This window comes from Syngnathus acus, chromosome 12 (genome assembly GCF_901709675.1).
Source record: "Syngnathus acus chromosome 12, fSynAcu1.2, whole genome shotgun sequence".
NCBI lineage: Eukaryota > Metazoa > Chordata > Actinopteri > Syngnathiformes > Syngnathidae > Syngnathus > Syngnathus acus.
The window spans coordinates 9,839,842-9,861,449 of NC_051097.1; the positions used below are offsets into that span (position 1 = coordinate 9,839,842).

The 21,608-nt window shown below is 42.4% G+C and overlaps 1 protein-coding gene across 2 annotated transcripts in view; it reads right to left on the reverse strand.

The window, feature by feature from the left end:
- The window catches only part of LOC119131319 (leucine-rich repeat transmembrane neuronal protein 4), a 42,586-nt gene extending 21,599 nt beyond the window's left edge, over window positions 1-20,987 (reverse strand). Inside the window, exons 1-2 of one of the 2 annotated variants that reach the window (XR_005099637.1) lie at window positions 20,318-20,987; window positions 13,998-15,622 (exon numbers count right to left, since the gene is read on the reverse strand). Coding sequence is in view for 1 of the 2 variants with exons in the window: in XM_037265649.1 (XP_037121544.1) it covers window positions 14,061-15,622; window positions 20,318-20,321 (1,566 nt within the window). In the remaining variant the exon portion in view is untranslated. The remainder of the gene's footprint in view (window positions 1-13,997; window positions 15,623-20,317) is intronic. The other variant, XM_037265649.1, reaches the window with a different exon arrangement.
- Between the last annotated feature and the right edge of the window lie 621 nt (window positions 20,988-21,608).

The following is a 21,608-nucleotide window of genomic DNA, read 5'->3' on the forward strand; positions in this document are numbered from 1 at the left end:
GCACTGACAAAAAGAAAACACTTTGATACGCGTATGACTCAACTGCTTGTAAACTCGGATCATGTTTGACTTTGTGAAAATTGAGTTAACACCTGCAGACGATTCATTTGGACACCAAGTTCTTCTGGCATGAATAATATTCCCGTGGAGGAATCATTTCCAAAACACTGACTCACATTCAATTGACAATATAAGAATCTAAATGACCAGAGATGAAATCCACAGGAACAGCACAGAGACGAATAAAAAAGTGGATCGATTATATCAGTCACCCCTGACACGAGAAATCCAGACACGTGCGGGACAACCAACCTCTCTCGCTTCAAAAACACGCAGCCTTGTTTCTGTGGCAACTCATTTGCGAAGCATCAAGGCTGAACACCGAGCATCATGAAATAAGTGGAGCCTGATGTTGGTAAATAGCTGCAAATTGACGGCCCGGTGGATGGAAAGGAGGATGGACTAATAAACCAGAGAGGGGAGGGGGGGGGATGGGTATTGGCAGTCCCGATGCACCACGGGTTGTGTAAATGTAGACACACGCTCAAGGCAAAGCACACTATCCTAGCAAACTTTGCACCCGCCTTTGATTTATCTCAGTGGGGGTTGAGCCTGCGTGTCATGAAGCTCCACCTATATCTCATCCGCCTCCTCTTCCTTCCTTCCCATCACTTGCGAGTCCTCCCACACACTAGCCATCATTCCACTGGTAAACATTTCATCAGCGCTCAAGGAGAGCCCTAAAACACAGCCGCGTGAGGAATCCACCATACGTGTTTTACAGTAAGAGCGACGACACAAATTTTAGGGTTGGAAGTATTTAAAAGGGAGTATTTCCGAAGCGCTTCCTGGAGGGAAAGAAGAGAAAAATCAAAAAGAGTTCTATGGTTTTCCTGTTGCCTAGATACAAGCTCGATTCATCCCCCTGTTGGGGAGCTAATGTTTTATTTGAAACATTGACACAATTCATAGCATAAACTTTATAGTTGGCGAGCTTCAGCCCTGCCATTATCTCCGAGCACGTCGCAGGAAAAAAAAAAACACAAAAAAAAACATTAGAAACACACATTTGTGGCGGAAATGAGACTAACGAAGCTCTAATTTGCAGAGATGAGGCTTTGTTTGTGTACCAGTGTCTCGTTTCTTCCAAATGGTTTGTCATGTGCTTACATGGATTAGCATGGCCTCTCCAAATCGCTCGGCGGTAAACATTTCGAAAGAACACACTGTGTGTGTGTGTCAAGTTTAGATTTCTCATTAGCAACTCTTAAAGATTTACATCCTATTAAAAAATAGCTCCATCTGTTCATTTACTGAGTTGTTTACCTCAAACGATTAAAAAGAAATCTAATAAAGGTTCATTTTGAGCGTTTCCAAAGGCAGACACGATGAGTCAGCACAAATTTGTTGTCCTCTAATGTTTTTTTCCCCCCCTGACAATAAAATCAAACGGAAAAAAGAATTTTGGTGGGTGAAATTAAGTGGAAGTCGAGAGAAATGTCATATGTCAAACATTCTCTGGTGGTAAAGTCTCGAAATTACTTTTGGACAGCTTGTCGATGGTGGAGTCGGAGCTGCGCCGAACAACAGACGCACATATCATCCATTCATCCGTCTGTCCATCGCTCTGTCCGTAGTTCAAATTGAGGACTGCAGATGTATAAATCTTGCGGCTTCATACATTTGCTTACATAGCCTCGCATCTACTGAAGCAGAAAATTGGATGTTCAAGCCAAGTTCCTTGTTGCGTACTTTAACTTTTTTTTTTCCGCGGCTTTCCGTTGAATGGAGGAGACTGACTTCCTGCTCCTCAGCTTTGGAGAGTTGACGAGGACACTTTTACGGTTCATCGAGCCGTCACCTTTCGGTGAATACGTCAGCACTCAGGTTGAATGACAAATACGCTAATTTGCATTTCAGATTCTCTTGCTGTTCATAGAAAAAAAAAAACTACAAGGTGTGTCCGCCTGCAAAATCAATTTCAAATGCAATGCTGTGATTATGTCAATAAATGTCGTTTCTCACATGGAGGCAGCTTACGTCGAATCAATAAGATGACCTCGGTGACGGCATTTTGTATCTGCTGCAAATTAAAATGGATACTACCTTAGGATGAGTCTTGTCAGCAATGCTCAAGAGTTTTTCTTTTTTAAATGAACAAATAATTAGAACAAATACTGTATTTCAGCTGCTGTGCTAAAGAAAAAGACCATCAAGTCCCGTTGTGTCACTGCAGGTATGCACTGCTTTGGAATCAATAACTCAGCTAGCAAAAGCTTTATTTAGGAGACCCCCTTCAGCTTTGTCTTATTCCAAGCAGGGAGCATGGAGTGAAGCTCTTCCACTCCGAGGTAAGACAGATGTCCAACTGTATAGACGAAGCCTGAGCATGAATCGATTACAGAAGAGAATCGGCAAACGCTGAATCAAAATTTTCAGACAACGCTAACTGGCGCTAACGTACTAGCAAGAAACAACGATATACGAAAAAATGACTTGGATGGAAATGAGAATTCCATCAAACTCATGGATGTCTTCCAAACTGGAAATCCACCAAATTTCTAAATTGTCTGCACAAAATTCAGGTAGGGTGAGTTATCGCCACCGACCAACCAAGGGTAGAGTCAATTAATCTTGTCTGTCCCCTCTCTGAAAACACTGCCAATCGCTCTCCCAAGTGTCGATCAATAAAGATATCTGTCAGTCAAGTTGATGATTAGGTATCCCTGAATGTCCGGTGGTGGCTCGAGGCATCGTGAATTCTCGGAGATGTTAAATAAGAGCGTCTGGGTTGATGTTCTGCCTTAGCCAGACAACCCCCCCCTGTCCCTGTTCCTGCTCCCCCGCTGTCTACTCCGATCCTCATTTACAGTCAGCTCGAGTTGTCCTGATGTGATCCATCTTATCCCGCCCTGACACGGGCCTCCGTGCTTCTGTCTGCCTTGTGTCCGACTCTCGCAGAGCAGGATTTGGTGGGTGATACTTGGTGAGTGGAGCAAAGCAGCATCATCAGCAACATCCTCGGTCGTAGAGGACAACCATAAATGGGGACAACCCCCAGCCGCCCCAAAAACTGTGCCAGTTTCCAAGGCTCGCTTGTTTCGGGGGCGTAAACTGGGAGAGATGAAATCCAAACATGAAGAGTTACTTTGCATATGCTAGGATTTGCTTTTCTTTGAAGAATATTTAGCTTTAGGAAAAACCATGATGCATACTTAAACAGACATCCCCTCTAGCTTTACACATCTGCCTATTTTTGGGAGTGTTTGTTCAACTGACTAAAATCTTCGTCTTCCACAAACTTGTATGTAAGAATGTGAGGCGGACATGGTCACAATGCAGTCGGTAACAAGTTTTGGAAAAATAGAATTTTTGCCTGACAACTGATCTAGAAATTCTCTAAAAAATTAGTAACCACCAAATTAGGAGAATAATGTGCAAAACAATAAATTACCGTATTTCCCAATGTATGGGACAAATTTCCATTTTTAGAAAAATAAACCAGGACAGCAAATAAGTCAAACTTTCAATTTGACATCAAAAAACAAAGCACTCCTGATTATACGGCAGACTTTCAATTTTTGAACAAAAATCAAAAATTTTATTCGTGCCTTTTGGTCCGATAAATACGGTAGCAAAAGAATTAGTGACCAGAATAAATAAAACAAACTGCCCCCTGTTTGCTCAATTGCTCTGTGCAAGAAATGTGTTTCATAAGAAATTAGACTTGACTTCCTTCTTGTATTATTAACGACATATTCAAGTAGTGTCAAAAAGTCAGCCAAAAAAGTCTTAAGAGCTACTGATTAATATTGGAGTGATCTTTACAAATACATATTTTACAGTGTGACCTTGGACATCGTGTGTCTCATGTCTTAAAAAAAAATACAGACACGTGCATTTGTGTGTCTCAAATGAATAAAACATACATTCCTAATCCAAATTTAATCATAAGGAATAAGCACATTAATTAAAATGAATAATATATTATGAATGTAAATCAGGACTGAGTTTTAGATCAAGGATAATAAAAGGCTGATCTAATATATGACAATCGTTAAGGACCAATCGGTGATTGATATGTTGCGTCAGAACAGACACTGGTGACAAGTGAATCTGTCAGACCTGAAACTCAAAACAAATCGCATGTGTTCTGGTTAGCATCACTCCTATCCAACTTAATCCGACAAGTACGTGTTTTCATTTCCTCCTCCGTGTAGCTTCATCATCCAGCATGAAGATTTTGGCAGTCTAAACATGCAGATTTGTTCATTTTAGTTCTTTTCGGATGACTTTTATGCCGCAATGTCTCAATGTGATTTGATGTTCACACCCGCTTGGATCCCGCGATAAATCGTTTCCTCAACAACTACTTTTGAAAGAAGTTAAAACCTGTATTTCCCCTTGCCCTGTTCGGGGAGCTTAGCCAAGATGGAACGTGACAGGGAATCCTAACAAGCTCAGAGGTTTAGAGTGAGATATGGCAACAGAAAAGTGCTCCCACCTGGGGACTCAAATCTCCAATGACAGTCTGCTGACTCTCTTTTCAGGCTTGAAACAACTGGCCAGCATGTTCCATTTTCATGTTTGAATGCTGACTAATAAGCATAATAAATTAGACTGTGCGGCATCTCTTGTCCAACTAAAAATTTTACCAGATGGAAAGGGAACAAGGACATTATATATATATATATATAAATGTTTGAATAAATATATATATATGTAGATATTCCCATATATAAATAGAAATAAATAAAGTAAAAAAAAAGAAATAACAAAAATATATATAAAAAATATATATACATACTATATACTATATACATGTGTTTTTTTTGTATTTACCAGGAGGCTCATTAGACAAACATCAGGTTTGAGTCAGAAACAGGCAGTATTCACCTCCGTGGCGCTTGAGGGGTGTCTGACGTCTTCGCCGTCCACCTCGCGCCTAGTTAATGGCCACGTGTGGTCATTACAGCCCACCAATGAGTCATAGCCACTCTGGCGAACGCAGCCTCGGCTCCTTCGGGGGCTACCCGTGTGGGTTTATCTACAACGGCGCTGGCGTCAAAATCACTGCTGCTGTTGCTTACTGTGGCAGTTGTTATTGATGTTTACTCTGTTTCCCTGCACAAAAATAAGATACTGACCCACTAGTATGCCTGCAGTCATGCAAGGTGTTGTTTATCTTCCAACTAGATAGGTCAAACACACATAGAAAATATGGTATCTAATGGAGGATCCTCTCAGGTTGTTTCTTCCTGCAGAGTATATCCTTTTCATTCGGGTTCAATCCTATCCCTCTTACTCCAAATAACTTCTATTCAATCTATATCTGTCTCTCTACACTCCTGCGAGTATAACAGCCCATCCCTGTGCCCAGCTGTGGATTATATCACGATTGGTAAACTCATAGTTGTGTTCCATCAGTCTTGAGAAAGGTGGGCCGCTTAATCAAAAAACTCATTCCTCATGTGAGAGCCAATGCACTGAAGGCGAATTCCTGCCTGTCCCTGGTTGAGGATATGTGGCTGCAGCTACTGCAGCATGTCTGATAAAAAAAAAAAAAAAAAAGTCCTAGCTAAAGAAAGAAGCACAACCTAAAAAGAAATGATAATTTATCTACTGGCAGTCTGAGCTTATCGTGACTTCATCTTGAGGTGGACGGCTCAATGTAGGACATTTCTACATTTTTTTTATCACATAGGTGTGCCAGTCCCCATCTTCATTTTCGGGATCCTATCAGCTGTTATTCACCGGGCACTAATGAGTTTACGAGAAGGATGGTGTGTTTCACTACCCGCCTCCCCACCCTCTGCAGGTCCCAGCAGGCTCTCTCAAACTATAAAGCCTTGCCACCTCCCTGTGGTTTTGGTTATTACACCACCCATCAAGAGAACGAATGAAGAGGAATACTAATTAGTCGAGAGAGCGTGGACAACAAAGATGCCATTACGACGCAATCATTTACACGTGTGAGGACAAAGCTAGGTGTCAATTTCTAAAGGAGTCAAACATTTGCAGACGGAGTTAAGAACTACAAATCAATTAGCTACGGGTGGTTGGCTGAGCAAAATCCTGACTTGGAATAAAACAGATTCCATTTGACAGGAACCTTTCCTTAGTTGTCTAATCTTTGTCTAATCGTTGTCTAAGCTTCCCGTAATTTCTGACATATTTTCTGATGAGGCATCAATCATACTTGGTCAATATGGTTCTGACAAATTCAAAGCTTTGGGAGAGTCCAAGACTGGAATGGATGATTGGAACCAGGTATGCTGCAGCAGGTAAAACCTGGAAAACAGCCAGGACCTCAGCTCCATAGGACCGGACTTCCCTACCCCTGTTTTAGACAGCTCATTATCTGGATCAGATTGTATGGCAGTACAATGCCTCGTTCTAAAGGGAGATGGACAAAAACTGAGAAAAAGAGAACTAAAGACTTTTCATGATTTTCTTAGAAGAAAGAAGTGGGCAGTCGCCATTGTGCTAGGTTTTATCATCCAGACAACAATTTGTCTCTCCGGGGGAACTCGCCCTTCCAAACTAGCGTCTGCCTTTTCACCCGTAGCGGGCAAACACAGAATCATCTATTTGCTTGCTTGTTCGGCCTCTTGCTCCGTCTTACCCTGACTTCCTCTTCTCCTTTCGAGGAATGAAGTCACTGACAGGCAGATGGGCCGATGGGGATCGACTGAGTTCCCCAGGCTGAAAGCTAATTGGGAGAGGCTGAGAAAAGATGTCGGCGCTACGAATACTCCTGACATGATAGAAAAATCGATGCACATTGTATATTTGTACCATGCTGTGTTGAGGGAGAACATTCTGGCTTTGGATCTGCTCGGATTTATTAAAAAGGCTTTTGTTTTTCTGAAATGTCCCACTTGACCTCTGGCCAAACCTAAACTTTTGAGTGATAGTGAAGTTCCTGTGGTTTCTGTTTTTTTTAAGAAGTGTATGATGAAATGAAGAAATGAATATTATGATTTGGAACAAAGTAATTTAAGTGGATTGCACAGTTGCTTATTTACAATACGTGGCTCAACTATTCAAGACTCTGCCTTGATAAATGATATTTTCTAAGATGAAGAAAAACAGAATATCCTTTGGTTCATCACTCTTCAGAATATAAACCCGAGGCGGGAACTGGATGCTCCCAACTTTCGACATGATTATTTAGCTAGCAATTACAATACCTCATTAAATGGATTTACCTAATGAAGAGCATTAATCCTGAGTAGAATTAGAACAAAAACATAAACTGTAATCACACCCAACTTTCAGACTTCTCATTTATCAGTGCGAGCCTCAAATGCCCCGCGTTTCAAGAACTAAATAATGGCATCCATTTTTACTGCTTGGTGAAAAAGTAGGCTCTAAACACACTGTAGGTTCTCTCCACTCGTGCAAGTGTGACTTTGCTAGTTCATAACTAAATGTCCTTGGAGATGCCTGTGGAAGGAATCTTGATGTGATGACACTGACGGATGGACATGTTTATAACTAGCGCCCAAAGTAAATACATCTGGGACAGGATGGCGGCATTGAGTCAGTACCTGTGGCTCAATACCAGGAATCAGATGGATGAGGGAGTTAGGGAGCCGTGGTCCTGAATACAGCCCATCTAAAGTTCTCAAAATGAAAGATGGTGGCACATAACATAATTGTTCTTCCTGAAAATCAGAAGGTCTTAGGGGGGACTTTCTCTCACCGCAAGGAACTGATTGGCCTCATCACTTTCCAGCAGTGCGTGCAAGAAAAAAAGCCTTGCGATTCTCCTCGGGCCTTCCCGAGTCAGTCCTGATTGTGTCAAAGGCAACAATACCAACCACAACATCACCTTGTATTGTGTTTTATGGGAGATGTTTTTCTTTCCCCCGAATATCCAATAATTTTATTATTCATAGCCTAATCACACATAAATCAAGAAGCGGATACATTCTCAGTTGCCGTGGAAACAGCATGTCCTGATGACATTAGCCTCTCCGTGTGACGGGTTCTTCTTTTGGAGCGACAAGTGACATGAAAAGTGGACTATTCTCATCCCTACCAGTCAGCCATCATACACAAACCCGGCCCATCACTTTTACTTGGCAACATCGGAAGGCAAGGCTTCACGATGATTCAGTTTTACACACAGGAAAAAAACACAAACAGTGAGGTTGAGTTGTTTATAGTGCTCAGGCAGCTTCCTCTTGGGTTCTGATGTCCCAGAAAGCCAAACACAGCGGGAGATTAGTGGTTTGACATGTTCTTCCTTGCATACTCGGTAGAGGGGGGCATGCAAATGTGTGAATGATGCTGAATGGAGGATTCCAAAGTTATGGATTTAAAAGTTTGATAAAGACTTGTTTTCTTTGCTGTCTGCCTCGGAGGGAGGATAAGTGTGATATAAAAGATGGATGACAGACAGACAGATAGACGATAGATAATCAGCGGCATTAATATTTTCTACATCTCGGAGTGACGTACGAGTCGGGCTATCGGTTCAAGTGTCAACTTGTAGATATGAACCAAACTATCTACAAAAACTAGGTCATGCAAATCAGACCGACCAGGCTTACAGGAAAGAAAAAAATAGATATTTCTGGCATCATAAGATGGATTGTGATAGTTGTGAAGAAAAGTTACAAGGGCTGTGAATCACTGCAGGAGACACGAGACGTGGGTGAATAAAGTGGGGTAGACTCAACAGATTTACAGTTCCAGATATATCTGCAAACTGCACTGTGGCGCTGAGTCAGCAAGAAGTCAGCAAAGGTGCATTGCTTTTCAAATCTTCCAGATATAACACTCGCATATTGCTGGGATCCCCTCAAAGGAGAGTAAGAAGTAAGTAGTTGTAGATAACACCACGCGGGATTTGCTTCCAGAGGTGGCGAATCCACTAGACCTGGATTCTCCATTTCTGATTGCATTTGACACCCGATTAAAGAAGCTTGGACTCTCTCTGGTCTCTGAAGGTGATTGATTGGTGGTGAGCCAGTTTACTCTGGTTCGACAATTTCTGCAGTACCTGATTGACACAGTCCAGATGAAACCATAAAGACTGCTAATCTAGTTAGAGAGTGTATCTGTCCTAAATTATTTTTTGGTGTTTCAGAGGCTTGGTGGGTTTTGCCTCCAATGGGGAATCGGTATCGAGTCCCAATCAATGGCTTTATAAGTACAGCTGCGACAGATAGCTAGCGCTCTGTCGGACGACTCATCTCCTGTAGCTTCTGTTAACATTAAGTACGCACTTTTATTTATTAAACCTTGCACAATTGGTCTTGAGTCAGTTTGCTGGGATCCACATAAACAGCTTAACCGTTCTTGACAGCCTCAATTGTATAGTGAAGGCAATCACATCTTTGGATTGACATTTGGCACCCTAATACAGAGTGACGGTTAGTTAGCATGAATAGTCAAATATTACCAACGCATCTGCATAAACCAATCCGGTACAACACTAGGAATTGAATCATCACCTCTAATAAACATATTCAACAGATTACTGAACACTGAAGGGAGGATTTATTGCGTGGTGGTTGTATTGTAGAGCATTAGTTTTTATCTTGGCACACCTAATAAATTGGCAAGGATAGGATGGGGGTGGTGAGGGGGAGACGGATGACGAGAAAATTCAATGCACAGATAGTCGTGAATGCAAGATGACCTTGATATACTGTACTAAAAAATCGAATCAACTTTAAAGATTAAATCCGTGGAATGGAAGAAAATACAAAGATTACTCTCGCTGGCTAATTAGCAGGTATGTGAGGAAACAGCAATGATTAGACTATTGTATTTTTATATACAAGACGGTGCAGCAATAGAGTGCCTCAGCCTTGGTGCCATCAGCACAAGCAATTTTGGATTCTTTTGGATTCTGGGATGTTTTCAAAGCATTGCTTTTAACGTATACTCTACATTCATTTCACACCTGAGATTAAGATTTCAGACGGTGTTGAGGTACAGCAGTGTTGGCTGCCTTAAATCTGAAAAAAAATAGGTGTCCTGCCCAGGGCACCACAGTCTCCAAGCTGCCCAGTGATCACCTGCATTGTGAGACACGGCACGTACATCTCGACAGACGATACGGTTCAGGCAGTCTCTGTTCCCTGCAGCTGGACTTTTGTCTGGTTCTTTTCACGGCAACACGGGCAATGGTGAAGACAAGCTCAGGCGCAGCAGCTTGCGCTTTGCTTATCAGCTCGCAACATATTGTCAGCATTTGGTCGAATCCAAAAAAGATGGCAAAACGTACAGGGAAAGCTCGAAACCAGGAAAAATGACAGGAGGGAGAATGTTTAAAAAAAGTGTCATGGATGGAAGAGTAACGAATTAAGAAGAGTTGTTGTTAAATAAATTTGCAGTCTTTCTGTCTGTCATACTCCCACTGAGCTTGGTGCCAGATTAAAACCAGAACCTACCCTCGACAGTGTGCCCGTTTATTGTTCCACATATTTTACATTCATTCATCGGAATGTGTGTTTTACTATCACTCCAAGCCACCATGGGGCTGTACTGTAATTGCTCATTTCAAGCACAAACACATTGTGATGCTTGAGTGCAATTCACAGACACACGTCACAATTATAGGTTGCATTGTGCATTTAAAAAAATAAAAAATAAATATGTACCTGCATTGCAGTTTCACCGGCGTGCATAAATCCTGATGTACTTGGCCTGTTGCATTCATCAGGCAATAATATAATGTTCATGTCAGCCACGACCCCTCCCATCAAGAATAAATTTGCAACTTCCCTGTAAGTGTCCTTCACCCAAATCCTTGGCCCTGTCTGGGGGGAAACTGAAAAACGATGTGCTGAATATTTATTCTTAGTCTTGACGTTGATGAACTGAAATAGAAAGTTTGTCAGGTAGGAACGAAGCAAAATTGAAAAAGCTGCTTCTACCAATTGTGACCTGATGAACGGGCCAGCCTGCAGCATGTCATCGATTCGGAGAGAGAATCACGAGTATTCCTATCTTCTCTCCTAGTGCAACTTTATGATTATCCAAATAAATTTATTATTTGCTGCAAAGACATTTAAAGATAGTCGATAAATCAGGTGGACGATGCCTCTCAGGTTAGCGAGGGGACTCTTACGGTCAAACTATCAATTCTTCTTCAACTTGGACATCATTCTTGGTCCACTTACCCATTCCTTTTTTCTCACCCCTCCCCTACCTTATCTGATTGAATTTATAATATAATGCCCCTGAAGGTGAATTAATTCACAGTCGAAAAGACAACCAGATTAACAGCCACCAATTTAATAGCACTCAAGCATACATGTAGCGAGAAGATTATTCTGCCTTCATCAACCGTAATGGTCAGAGGTTCCAAACATCAATATGCTAACCCGAAGCGTGTTACGCTAATGTTGATTGATGCGTTATTTTCGCGATAGAGGATGTTGGCTAAATTGACTTGATGGTCCTTTTTACCATAATTGCCGCATTCTTACAAATGTGCCTCAACAGTCCAAAATGTTAAATCCTCCAAATGCTCGGTAGTTAATCCATTATTGCAAAATTAAAGGGGGGGGAATCAATTTTGGATTCATTCTCCATTCATAAGATTGTGTTTCCAGCTTTCATTTGGGGAAGTTAAATACTACGCAGCGGAAAGATATCCTATCTACCGCATAACGTTTCAAAAAGCCTGAAGTGGCTCTTACTCTCCATTCCATGGGATGATTTTCTATTACGTATTAAAAAATCCTTTAATTTAAATAGATAGCAGTGAGTATCACTCTTTAAAAAAAATAAAATGGAGCCATGACTAATCACAGAATGGACAGCCGTCAATGGGCAATGACCTGTGAACTGATGCCTGCCAGTCAGGCTGTCAAATCCGACTGGCTGCTTCATTTCTTGAGCCTTCTGTCTGGCCCTCTTGTCCGCCTGTCGACTGCTCCGTCCCACTGAAATGGCTTCTCAATCCCCACATGGGCAGCAACCACTTGCCGATCCCATATGCTTTAACCAGCCCGTACGTCAATTCCGCTTGTTAAAGTCGACCGCGACCTATACGTGATTCAGTCCGAGGCAATAAACTCTTCTTGATTAGTTTGTCTATTTTTAAACTGAGCTGAGTAATATTTACAGTGCCGTGTTCATTATTGGGAATATTGGTACATTAGAAAATTTGGGTTACTAATTTGGGTGTAATATCCTAAAATTTGGTTTTCTCCAAAGCCTAGCTGGTCAGTTATCAAACATTTTGTTCACTGTAAATTCAACTGCGGCTTTCTTGAGTGAATCTGTCCAATGTCTCTGTCTAACAAGATTTGAGAAGCAGCAGCAGCAAATGAAACGATTTGCTATATGTCAAACAGGCGAGAGACATATGTGAAACAACCAAACGCAACTAGTAACATGCATTGGAGTGAATTAAATGTATTAGAGTTGCAACCAGAGTAAATAATAAATCAATTAAAAAGTAAAAAATCGTTTTGCATTGTGCAAGGGGGGCAAAAAACAGCAAGCTTTTCCGAGTTTAATTGCAGTATTGGAGCGCTAACATCCTCATTAAGCATGGATCAAAGTGTGAGGTGCAGAAAGCAGTGGCATGGAACCAGAGTGTGAAACTGATAGGATTAGTGTACGGGAGCAATGTTCTCCCAAGCAAAGAGCATGTTTGATGTCTCCCACATGGCTAATTGAAGACCAACGGATCCAACTTGAGGAAGTTCATCTCCAAGAAAATACAGACAGTTTTCTTGCCCTTGCCTACCTTCCCACATATATAACATTATTCTGTTTTGATTGAGAGCTTGTATGAAAACGTCATTAATGGAGCTGTGTATTAAATCCACAGGAGCTGAACATCTGGCAGAGGTACACAGCGATGGAATAATAGAACAGTCTTAGAGTGAAAAGATACAAATGATCCCTTTTGTTCAACCCAAATTCATGCCAAGAGGGCTTGAAGTTGGACAAAAGATGTAAAGGTCAGGTGAGTCAGGCTTCAACTCAGAATGAAAGGTTAGATCAAAGACAACAGAAATAAGGAACTCAGAAGAGATTAACAGATTGAAACCCATCCAGCCACAAGGCCCATGCAGAGACATAAAGGCTGTGAGGTGGGCGAGCATGTGCCGCCGAATGATTTATGTCTGTAAAGGGGCAACTAAATGTAGAAACAAGATCAGAGCACATTTTGAAATGAACTGTGGACTTTGCGGACTGCTGACTGATAGTTACTGTCTGCACTCCAAAACAGTAATAGATGAATCAGTGAGACAGATAAAGCTAGACATTCAAAAATAAAATCAAGTGGAACCTCATGTTTATGCATTCAATTCCTTCCTGGGTTGGCTTAGGATCAAACAATGAACTATTCAGAAGTGGCCTTGGATGAGCTCACCCTGAGACAAAGCCCGCAGTTGAAACAACCTTCAGGCGGCTAGAGAGGTTCGCTCTCGTCAAAATGCATGTACTTATTTGCAGTGCATTCTACAACATGTACCGTATTTTCCGCACTATAAGGCGCACCGGATTATAAGGCGCACCTTCAATGAATGGCCCATTTTAAAACTTTGTCCATATATAAGATTTGGCCCGCGGGCCGGACTTTCGACATGCCTGCTGTAGTGGCTCAATATTGCTCCATATATAAGGCGCACCTGATTATAAGGCGCACTGTCGGCTTTTGAGAAAATTGGAGGTTTTTAGGTGCGCCTTACAGTGCGGAAAATACGGTAATAGTACGGCAAAAAAACAGCACACAAAGAGGACATGAATAGGAAATCTGCTAAATGTATGCTTTTTTTTAAAAGTATTCTATGTGGAACAGCTTGAGAAGAACTTACATAAGGTTTCACAATAAATTGTGTAAAACTATTGCAAGGGTGCCCAAATCCAGTCCTCGAGATCCCCTTTCTAGCCTGTTTCAGATGTTTCATCTAAAATAAGGGCGATTGAGGACCAGACTTGTGCACCCCTGAACTAATCTTGTCTGTAGCTCAGTTTAGGAATTAAACACTCAATGTAGAGTAAATAATTACCTCTGGTGGTTTCCCTGTGGACAGAGTTTTGTTTAGGAGGAGCGGCGGTGGTGCGGGTCATACCTCACATTCTCGGGAGCCTGAGATGGTGTAAGTGCAGGTTCCGGTCCCATTGACAAGCACATCCATGGCTTCTGAATTGTTGGGTTTATAGTCCACATAGTACTCCTGCAGGGGAGAGCTCAAGGTGCGCTCGGTTTCCTTTGACTTCTTGCGCCGCTTACGGGCCGTCGAGGAGTTCTCCTGCAGTTGCTTGACGCTGCTGGGGTAGCGTTTCCACGACACGTAGATCACGAGTAGGATCATCGCAACGGAGAGAAAAAGGGCGACACTTCCTGCAACGATCTTATGAAAGGACACGGGCTCCAAATCTTGATCTGGAGGAAGTGCCACTGACTGGGTCACCACTGATGAAGTCGGACCCCTGATAGAGCCTTCAGCTCTCTTTCCGGAGCGAGTAGGTGAAGCCAGAATTGCCGGGTGATGTTCGGGCTGCGCGGAGATATTGGATGGAGTGGGTGGAATGCTCGCGGTGAGCATCGTGACTTGGTTCAATTGACACACCCCGAAAGCTTCGACGGCATCCATCACTTTCTCACCTTGGGCTTTCTTTGGGGAGGCGCATATCATAGTGGTTTCCTTTGCGCCCCTGAATTTTCGCAGCCAAGAAACCAAAGGACAAATGGCTGGACCGCAGTCCCAAACATTTCCAGCCAAGCTAATTGTAGTGACAGAGACCCAGGCATCGACCACCTCTTGGGACACATTGGTCAACTTGTTGGAGTCCAAATTGAGGGTTTGCAGGTTGGGTAAATACTGGTAAATAGCAGCATCTAAGTCTGACAGATCATTCCCAGATAAATCAAGTTTTTGGACCGACGCCCAAATCCAGGTTAGGCCTTGGCTCATGGAGCGAATGCGATTCCACTGTAGGTAAAGTGATCGCAAATTGTAGAGACGGGGAAAATGTGAAAAATTGATCTTTGAGAATTGGTTATGTTCCAGGTGTAACTCGGTGAGCTTGACTAGGCCGGAGAGTGCATTCCGACTGATGCTGCGCAAGCGGTTGTAACCCAGATCAATAAACTCGAGATTTCTGCAGTCTTGGAAGAGACGCAGCGGAAGGATCTTTAGGGAATTGGAACGTACGTGAAGACTGAGAAGCTTCCGTAGTCCTTGAAATTGCCCCGGCTGCAACACTTCCAGTTTGTTGTACGACAGATCAAGGTTGCGCAAATTGGGTACGGGATGGAATGTGGTGTTGAGAAGGGAAGTGATCTTGTTGGAGCTCAAGATCAGTTCTTTTAGCCTGCGAACTCCCTGGAACGCCATCCCATCCACAGTTGTGATGTAATTATGGTCTAAGTAAAGCCAGATGAGGTGGTTCAAGCCGACAAACTGGCCGGCTCGAAGGTTGACGAGGCTGTTGTACCTCAACGACAGGCCTTCGCAACCGCCCGAGAGGTTCTTGGGGACATCGCGAAATGCACTCGACTCACAGTACACAATTTTTCCATCGCAGCGGCAGCTTTTCGGGCACGGACGCTCGGTTTGAGCCGGACTTGCTGCTAGCCACACCTGCATCAGCAGTTGGAGTATTATCCAACGACGTTGCAGAGCAGAGCCTGAAAGCCAGAAAAAAAAGAAAGTCAAGCAGATAAGCTACAGCAGAGAAAATTAAAAACATATCAACATCGCTGCTACCCTTCAAATGATTTGAATCACTCTGCCTTGACCACTATAGCCTGTGTCAGCTACCTGCAGATATATCTGTATGGCTGACATTCACTGCTTGTGAGAAATCCTTTCCTCACTTAATCCACTCAGTGGTGATTACTTTATCACATTTTCTGTGGTGCCACTCTCTCAAACCTAATCCCACAATTTCCTCTTCCCTCTAGACCCCGACGAGGCATCACAGGGTGTGACACTGTTTTTGTTTCTCATATATGGACAAATTGAAATAGTCACACCCCATTACCGTTATTGTGGTTTTGTTGCAAACTGAGAAAAATAAGTTTTGTTTGAATTCATCTGTGAGAATAGCGTGCTAATGAACAACAATGAAGGAATCCAATTTACCGTATTTTTCCAACGATACGGAACACTTTAAATGCTTTAATTTTCTCTAAATTTAGCACCTTATACGTATATGGATGTCAAACTCAAATTGAATAAAGTTTAACTCCTTTGCTGTACTGGTTTGTTTCCATTAATGTGCAGTCATGTGCAGTTGGATCGAACTCTTGCTTTAAAATTAAGAAATAAAAATCCAGCTGAGTGTTCAGCCGGAATGGTGTCATACCACTTGACGTTCAAAGATGAGACAGTCATTTACATTCAAAGTGTTCCTCTTTACAGAGTCGCTAATGATTTCTCATTAAAATATATTGATTTCCCCTTGAGAAGCTGGTGCGGTGTTACAGTGTGTGCTAGTATAGCCTTTCCTACCATTAACAAAGGGTGATATGAATGGTGCATACCGTTTAACTGCTTTACAAAAGTTAATACGGGAGGTTGGCGGACATGATAACGCACTAAAAAAAAATGGCTCCCGTTGCTGCCGACCTCACCTGAACTTGTATTCTTTATGTCTACATTGATACTTGTAGTTGACGTAGAGAGCGATCATGGCTTCGGCATAATCTCCGGTTTTGTCAGTGATAATTCTCGAAAATAGTATAGCCGAGGGGCCTGATTGAACATATGCTTTCTAACATAGCCATTTAGTTTCTTGCCAAGCATCTGTGTATCCCATATGTGTATTGGAAGTGTGTGTGTCAGAGTACAACACAAAAATACACATTACTTTCACAAAAATCTTTCATCATCCCTCGCAGATGGAGTCAACGGTTGTATATACATCATCAACCCGTGTTGCTTTTTAAAATACGACAGTGTAATACGGAGATCCCGTGTGTATTGTTGTAACGTTAATTGTAATACACGAGTTTGACTGCGGGAACGCGTGCGTGGGCCGTTCGACATTTTTGATTCCAATTTCGATTTAAATCCCACGAGCTGGCTTGTATTTCCCATGAGAACATCAGGCCTGTTCTATTGGATGTGACTGCCTCCTTATTCATTCACCTCGCGCCACTTACTGAAACCTTATGTGGTTAATGAGTGCTCTGTACGCGAATGCCTTCTCTAATGGCATTCACCAAGGTGCAAAAGTCACCCTTCCGAGGTGTCTCTATTACCCTTTTACCTAATGTGCTATTCTCCTAAAGCTTTGTTCTTCTCCTGTGCCTACAATACGCACCTTTGTTAGATCCAACTAACAATCATGCGACATCTCCTGAACCCGCACTGGAAATTTTGACCAAAGTGGTTGGTCGTTTTATATTTTGCTCGGTTTCAAAAGACCGAGATACCACGTATTACTCTCCAATTATCTTTGGGGTGATGGCAAGGCCTGGCAAGGCCTGGCAAGTTAGACCTCTGATATAAAACAATTGCCCGCCATGCCCTTGAATTGGTAACGCTTTACCGAGACAGAAAAAACAGCGAGGATATTTTTGGTGGACACACACACACACACACACAAAGAAGGCGAGTGTGTTTTGCTTTTCAATCTTGTCTGATTCCTGATTTCCCTTGATAGCAACAGCTCCATGCAGGTGAAGCGATAATAAGAGTGAGCATAACAAAAATAAGCAGCCCACGCGTTTCGCTCTCTGTCCCTGTCGAAACTCGCTTTTGACAAACAAACTTTAGGATTTGAATTACTGCAGCAATATAACTGTGCCAATTCACAAAGCACCATTTGGCATGTTCCGTATCTGCAAACTTCCTAAGCTATGAAAACGTACGTGAAGATAAAATCTTTATAGCGGGGAAAATGCTTTCCATGACTAACAAACCACCAATTATGGCGTAAAATAGAAGTAAGCCAACATTTATTAGTAATACTTTGATGTGAGCTGAACGTGGGAGTCGTGCCAGTGAGTCAATTAGCTTTAGCCTTCCTCTGTGAAGCTAAGGGACATATACAGTGGAGGCTATGGAGGCCACATAAGGAGTGAAAATAAAAATATATTTTAGATTTCATATCAGGGCTGTGTTGGCCATTGAGAATTTCAGGAAGATTTTTTTTAATATCTGGAATATATGCACAATCCAAACAAGACAATGGAGTCAATTACAAGTTGTCAGCAGCATTTCTCGAGCTCGATGGACAAGTCGAGAAAAAGAACGACAAAAGCTACAACTCCAAACAATGACCTGTATGACGGAGATTGTGTTTGACATTTATGTCAAAACAGCTGGTTTGTAAACAAATGTCATTGATGTTAGGATGCTTGAAAGTTCAGGTCAGGTTTGAGGATTATAGAAGGTTGCTTTTGATGTCGACTACGCGGGGAGTCGACCTGCTCTGTAAAGTGCTCGATCTTCACTGTCATGTTAAGTTGTCATGTTAGGGCATGTCATATCATGTTGAGTAGTTTAGTCGTAATGTAGCGTTCAGGGGAAGTCAACGAAATAAAAATCGTATGTGCCATTGTAGTTTTGATTTCATCTCACATGATCGTATTTATGGAATCTGCATTATTACACACCACATTTGGTTTGATCATCAAGCGCTTGTTACTTCAGATCTGAATTCAACAAGCAGGAAGTAGAAGAGATATGCACAGAATCAAACTAAGTTTGTCTCCATGGGAACCTACATGATGTTCATGTGAATGAGAGTATCCCGACATTTCTTTGCAGAGAGAAAACTTTGCCAATTGCCGTGTGGGACCCAAACAAAACGACTTTAGTTATACTGTCGTTAAATTTAAGAATATGTTGGAACTTGGAGCTGTTATTATCTGAAAGGCAAGTTATGGGCTTCGTGAGGTTGATGGGATCACTGGGCTTTAATATCAGGCACGTTGGAACGACATGCCATATTGTAACTCTCAGTGACCTGCGATCGATTCCCTTCTGAATTTGTGCATATTAAAAACACGATATTGCTCTCAAGGGCCCGAGTGACCCTTGCCCTTGCAGCTTCACGTGACATTTTGTGAACGCTGCCTTCTGGAGGCGGAGGAGCCGCCAGAAGGTCATCTGCTATCTACTGTTGAGCTAATTTGACCTTGCTTGCAAAAAATGAAAATTATAAACCTACACCAATACCGGAATATTTGGTTTCTGTATTTTTTATTAAGCATGCTTTCATCCTGACATACTATTTACTGAACAAAAGCCAGGCAACCACCCTATAGGCTTACTTTCTTTGCACGTAAATTGCATTTGAGTCGCACAGTGCAGTCTGGCGTGCATGCGGCTGTTTCTTATATTGATGCGGTGCAGAAACCCACCGTGGGTCAATATATCACACTGCCTCACAATTAATGGCATAGCAGTAGCAGTGAACTTGATCATCTGTACAGACTACTGGTTTCCAATGGCTGGCGGGGAGATTAGACTACCACTGATAATACTACTGGGTAGGCAAATGATGGATAACAAGGACTAATTATACAGTGGAAAATGCGTGTGTGTGTGCATGTGCGTATGTGTGTGCAGAATATATTATGAAAACGAGAATCCGAGTGAGGGTGAGTGCGTGGTCATATGCGCACAAGAGGAAACCAGGACAGCAATAACAAAGCAAAACTCTCAATTCCAATAATGTAGCGTAGCTTATGTACAAATATTGTACTGATCATTTAGTGACTTTTTTTTTTCAAGTCATGCCATTACCACTTGCAGACACTTGCACAGTCCGTGTTCAAATTTGCACCGTGCCAACAAATATCAAAGTTTGGGATCATCGACAACTGGATAGTATAATTTTATTTCGACCAGATTAAGGACACTCGATAGGTTTAGCGAGAGCTACGCTTTTAGAACATTGACAGGCTTCCAACATTGATGTGATTAGCATTCCTGTGACTCCCTGAGCATGTCAGCGAGCCAGCCATTCAAATTGGTCAAGAGAAAATTAAAATAGAGATGAAAAAAACCATACTAATTTGCAATGCACGCCATTCAGGCTACTGTCATTGACTGCACAGGCTTGCAAATTACAAATGAAGTCCCTTTAGTCTGTAATAAACCTTACAGCCAAATGGGGGTGGAAGGGGGGGAGGGAGGGAAGGAAGGGGGGAGGTGTGAGCACTGCAGCGCTGCCACTGAAAATTAATGCACAGGATTCAGCACTGATTCCTGAAGCCTCTCAAATACGTTTTTGACAGTGTGTTCCGAAAAACCTTTTTGGTGCGACTTAATTAGTTTCTCGTTACAATGCATTGTAATTGAAGAAGATATTGGCGTGCACCTTGCAGGAATATAAACAATGTTAATTATAAAAGCGAGCCACTTACCCATATCCGCGTTATCTGTCAAGTCCAGTTACTGGATTCGGATCCGCATGTCCACTAACAGGTAGCGTCCTAATTCTCAAGCCGGGTCTGAGCGCACCTGCTCCCCGCTTCTCCTTAATGCGCAGTCCGGTTCAAATGAGCATTTAAACCGCGGCACGATTATCTCCGCTCGATAGATTTTGATACAATCCACATTCAAAAATCAACGTCCGTGCTTTTACTGCAAAAACAGCAACCGTGTCTAAGTTGAAGCCAAAAAGAAATGCCCACTGCAGCAGGCGCAGTCCCATCCAAGTGGACCGTGGCGATTTCTTCACGCACCTGAAGATTCATCACGAACCCCCGTCGGAGAGCTTCCCAATTAACGTAATATTCTTCGATTTTCCACCTCCAATAAAAAAAGAGGGGAAAAAAAGCAGCACTTAGATTCCTCTCCCGTGCAGGGCAAAATCTCGGTGTCGTCTGACCGGAGGGATGCTCAGTCTGGACCACCCATGGCGCACAGCGCAAAGTAACGCTGCCCTCCGCACAAGTCAATGCAAAAACTCACCAAATAATCCAAATATCCACCTTATTTCCCCCCTCATCCACGTGCCTTCTTCATACAAGCAGTTCAATCGGCGTGACGCTGTTGTTAATGCGCGCGTCTGCACCCCCAAGCAACTTTAACCAGGCAGAATCCGAATGCCCTCTTCTGGCGACTCGGCAACCCACGCGCACGTCCGCTTAAAGTGCGTCCGAATAAAGATTAGCACGACGAAAATCGACAAGACGATTAACCGTCAAAAAAAAAAAAAAATATGGGAATCACTTTTAATATTTTTTTCCGGGAGGGTGGGGCTGGGGTATTCAAATATTATCCATCTCATCAGATGCGTTGTTTCCGTTTGTTTTAACTGTTTTGCATCTATGACAAGAAAGCTCATCTTTTGCGTTAGCTCGCTTAAATAAATAAATGTTAATATTTTTGTTTTCAGGCTGTCACGTGGCGTGCGCCTGCAGCACTCAAAGCAGAGAAAGAGCTCAGCACCACTTGCATAGAAGCTGTCAGAGTGTCAGGGTGCAAAAAAGATTTAAAAAAAATTGTTTACAGATTTGCACAAAGTGCTGTTAAACAAAATCCATTCCAAATGACATCCCGATAACATTTCCTCTGTGTTCTTCGCTATCAACCTGAAGATACAGATTAGCAAACATTTGATTATTATTTATAAATTCTTATTATCCTACCACCAGGGCCCCCAAACTTATGGGCCAAAAAGTTAAGATATTAAAAATCTGCTTCCAAATC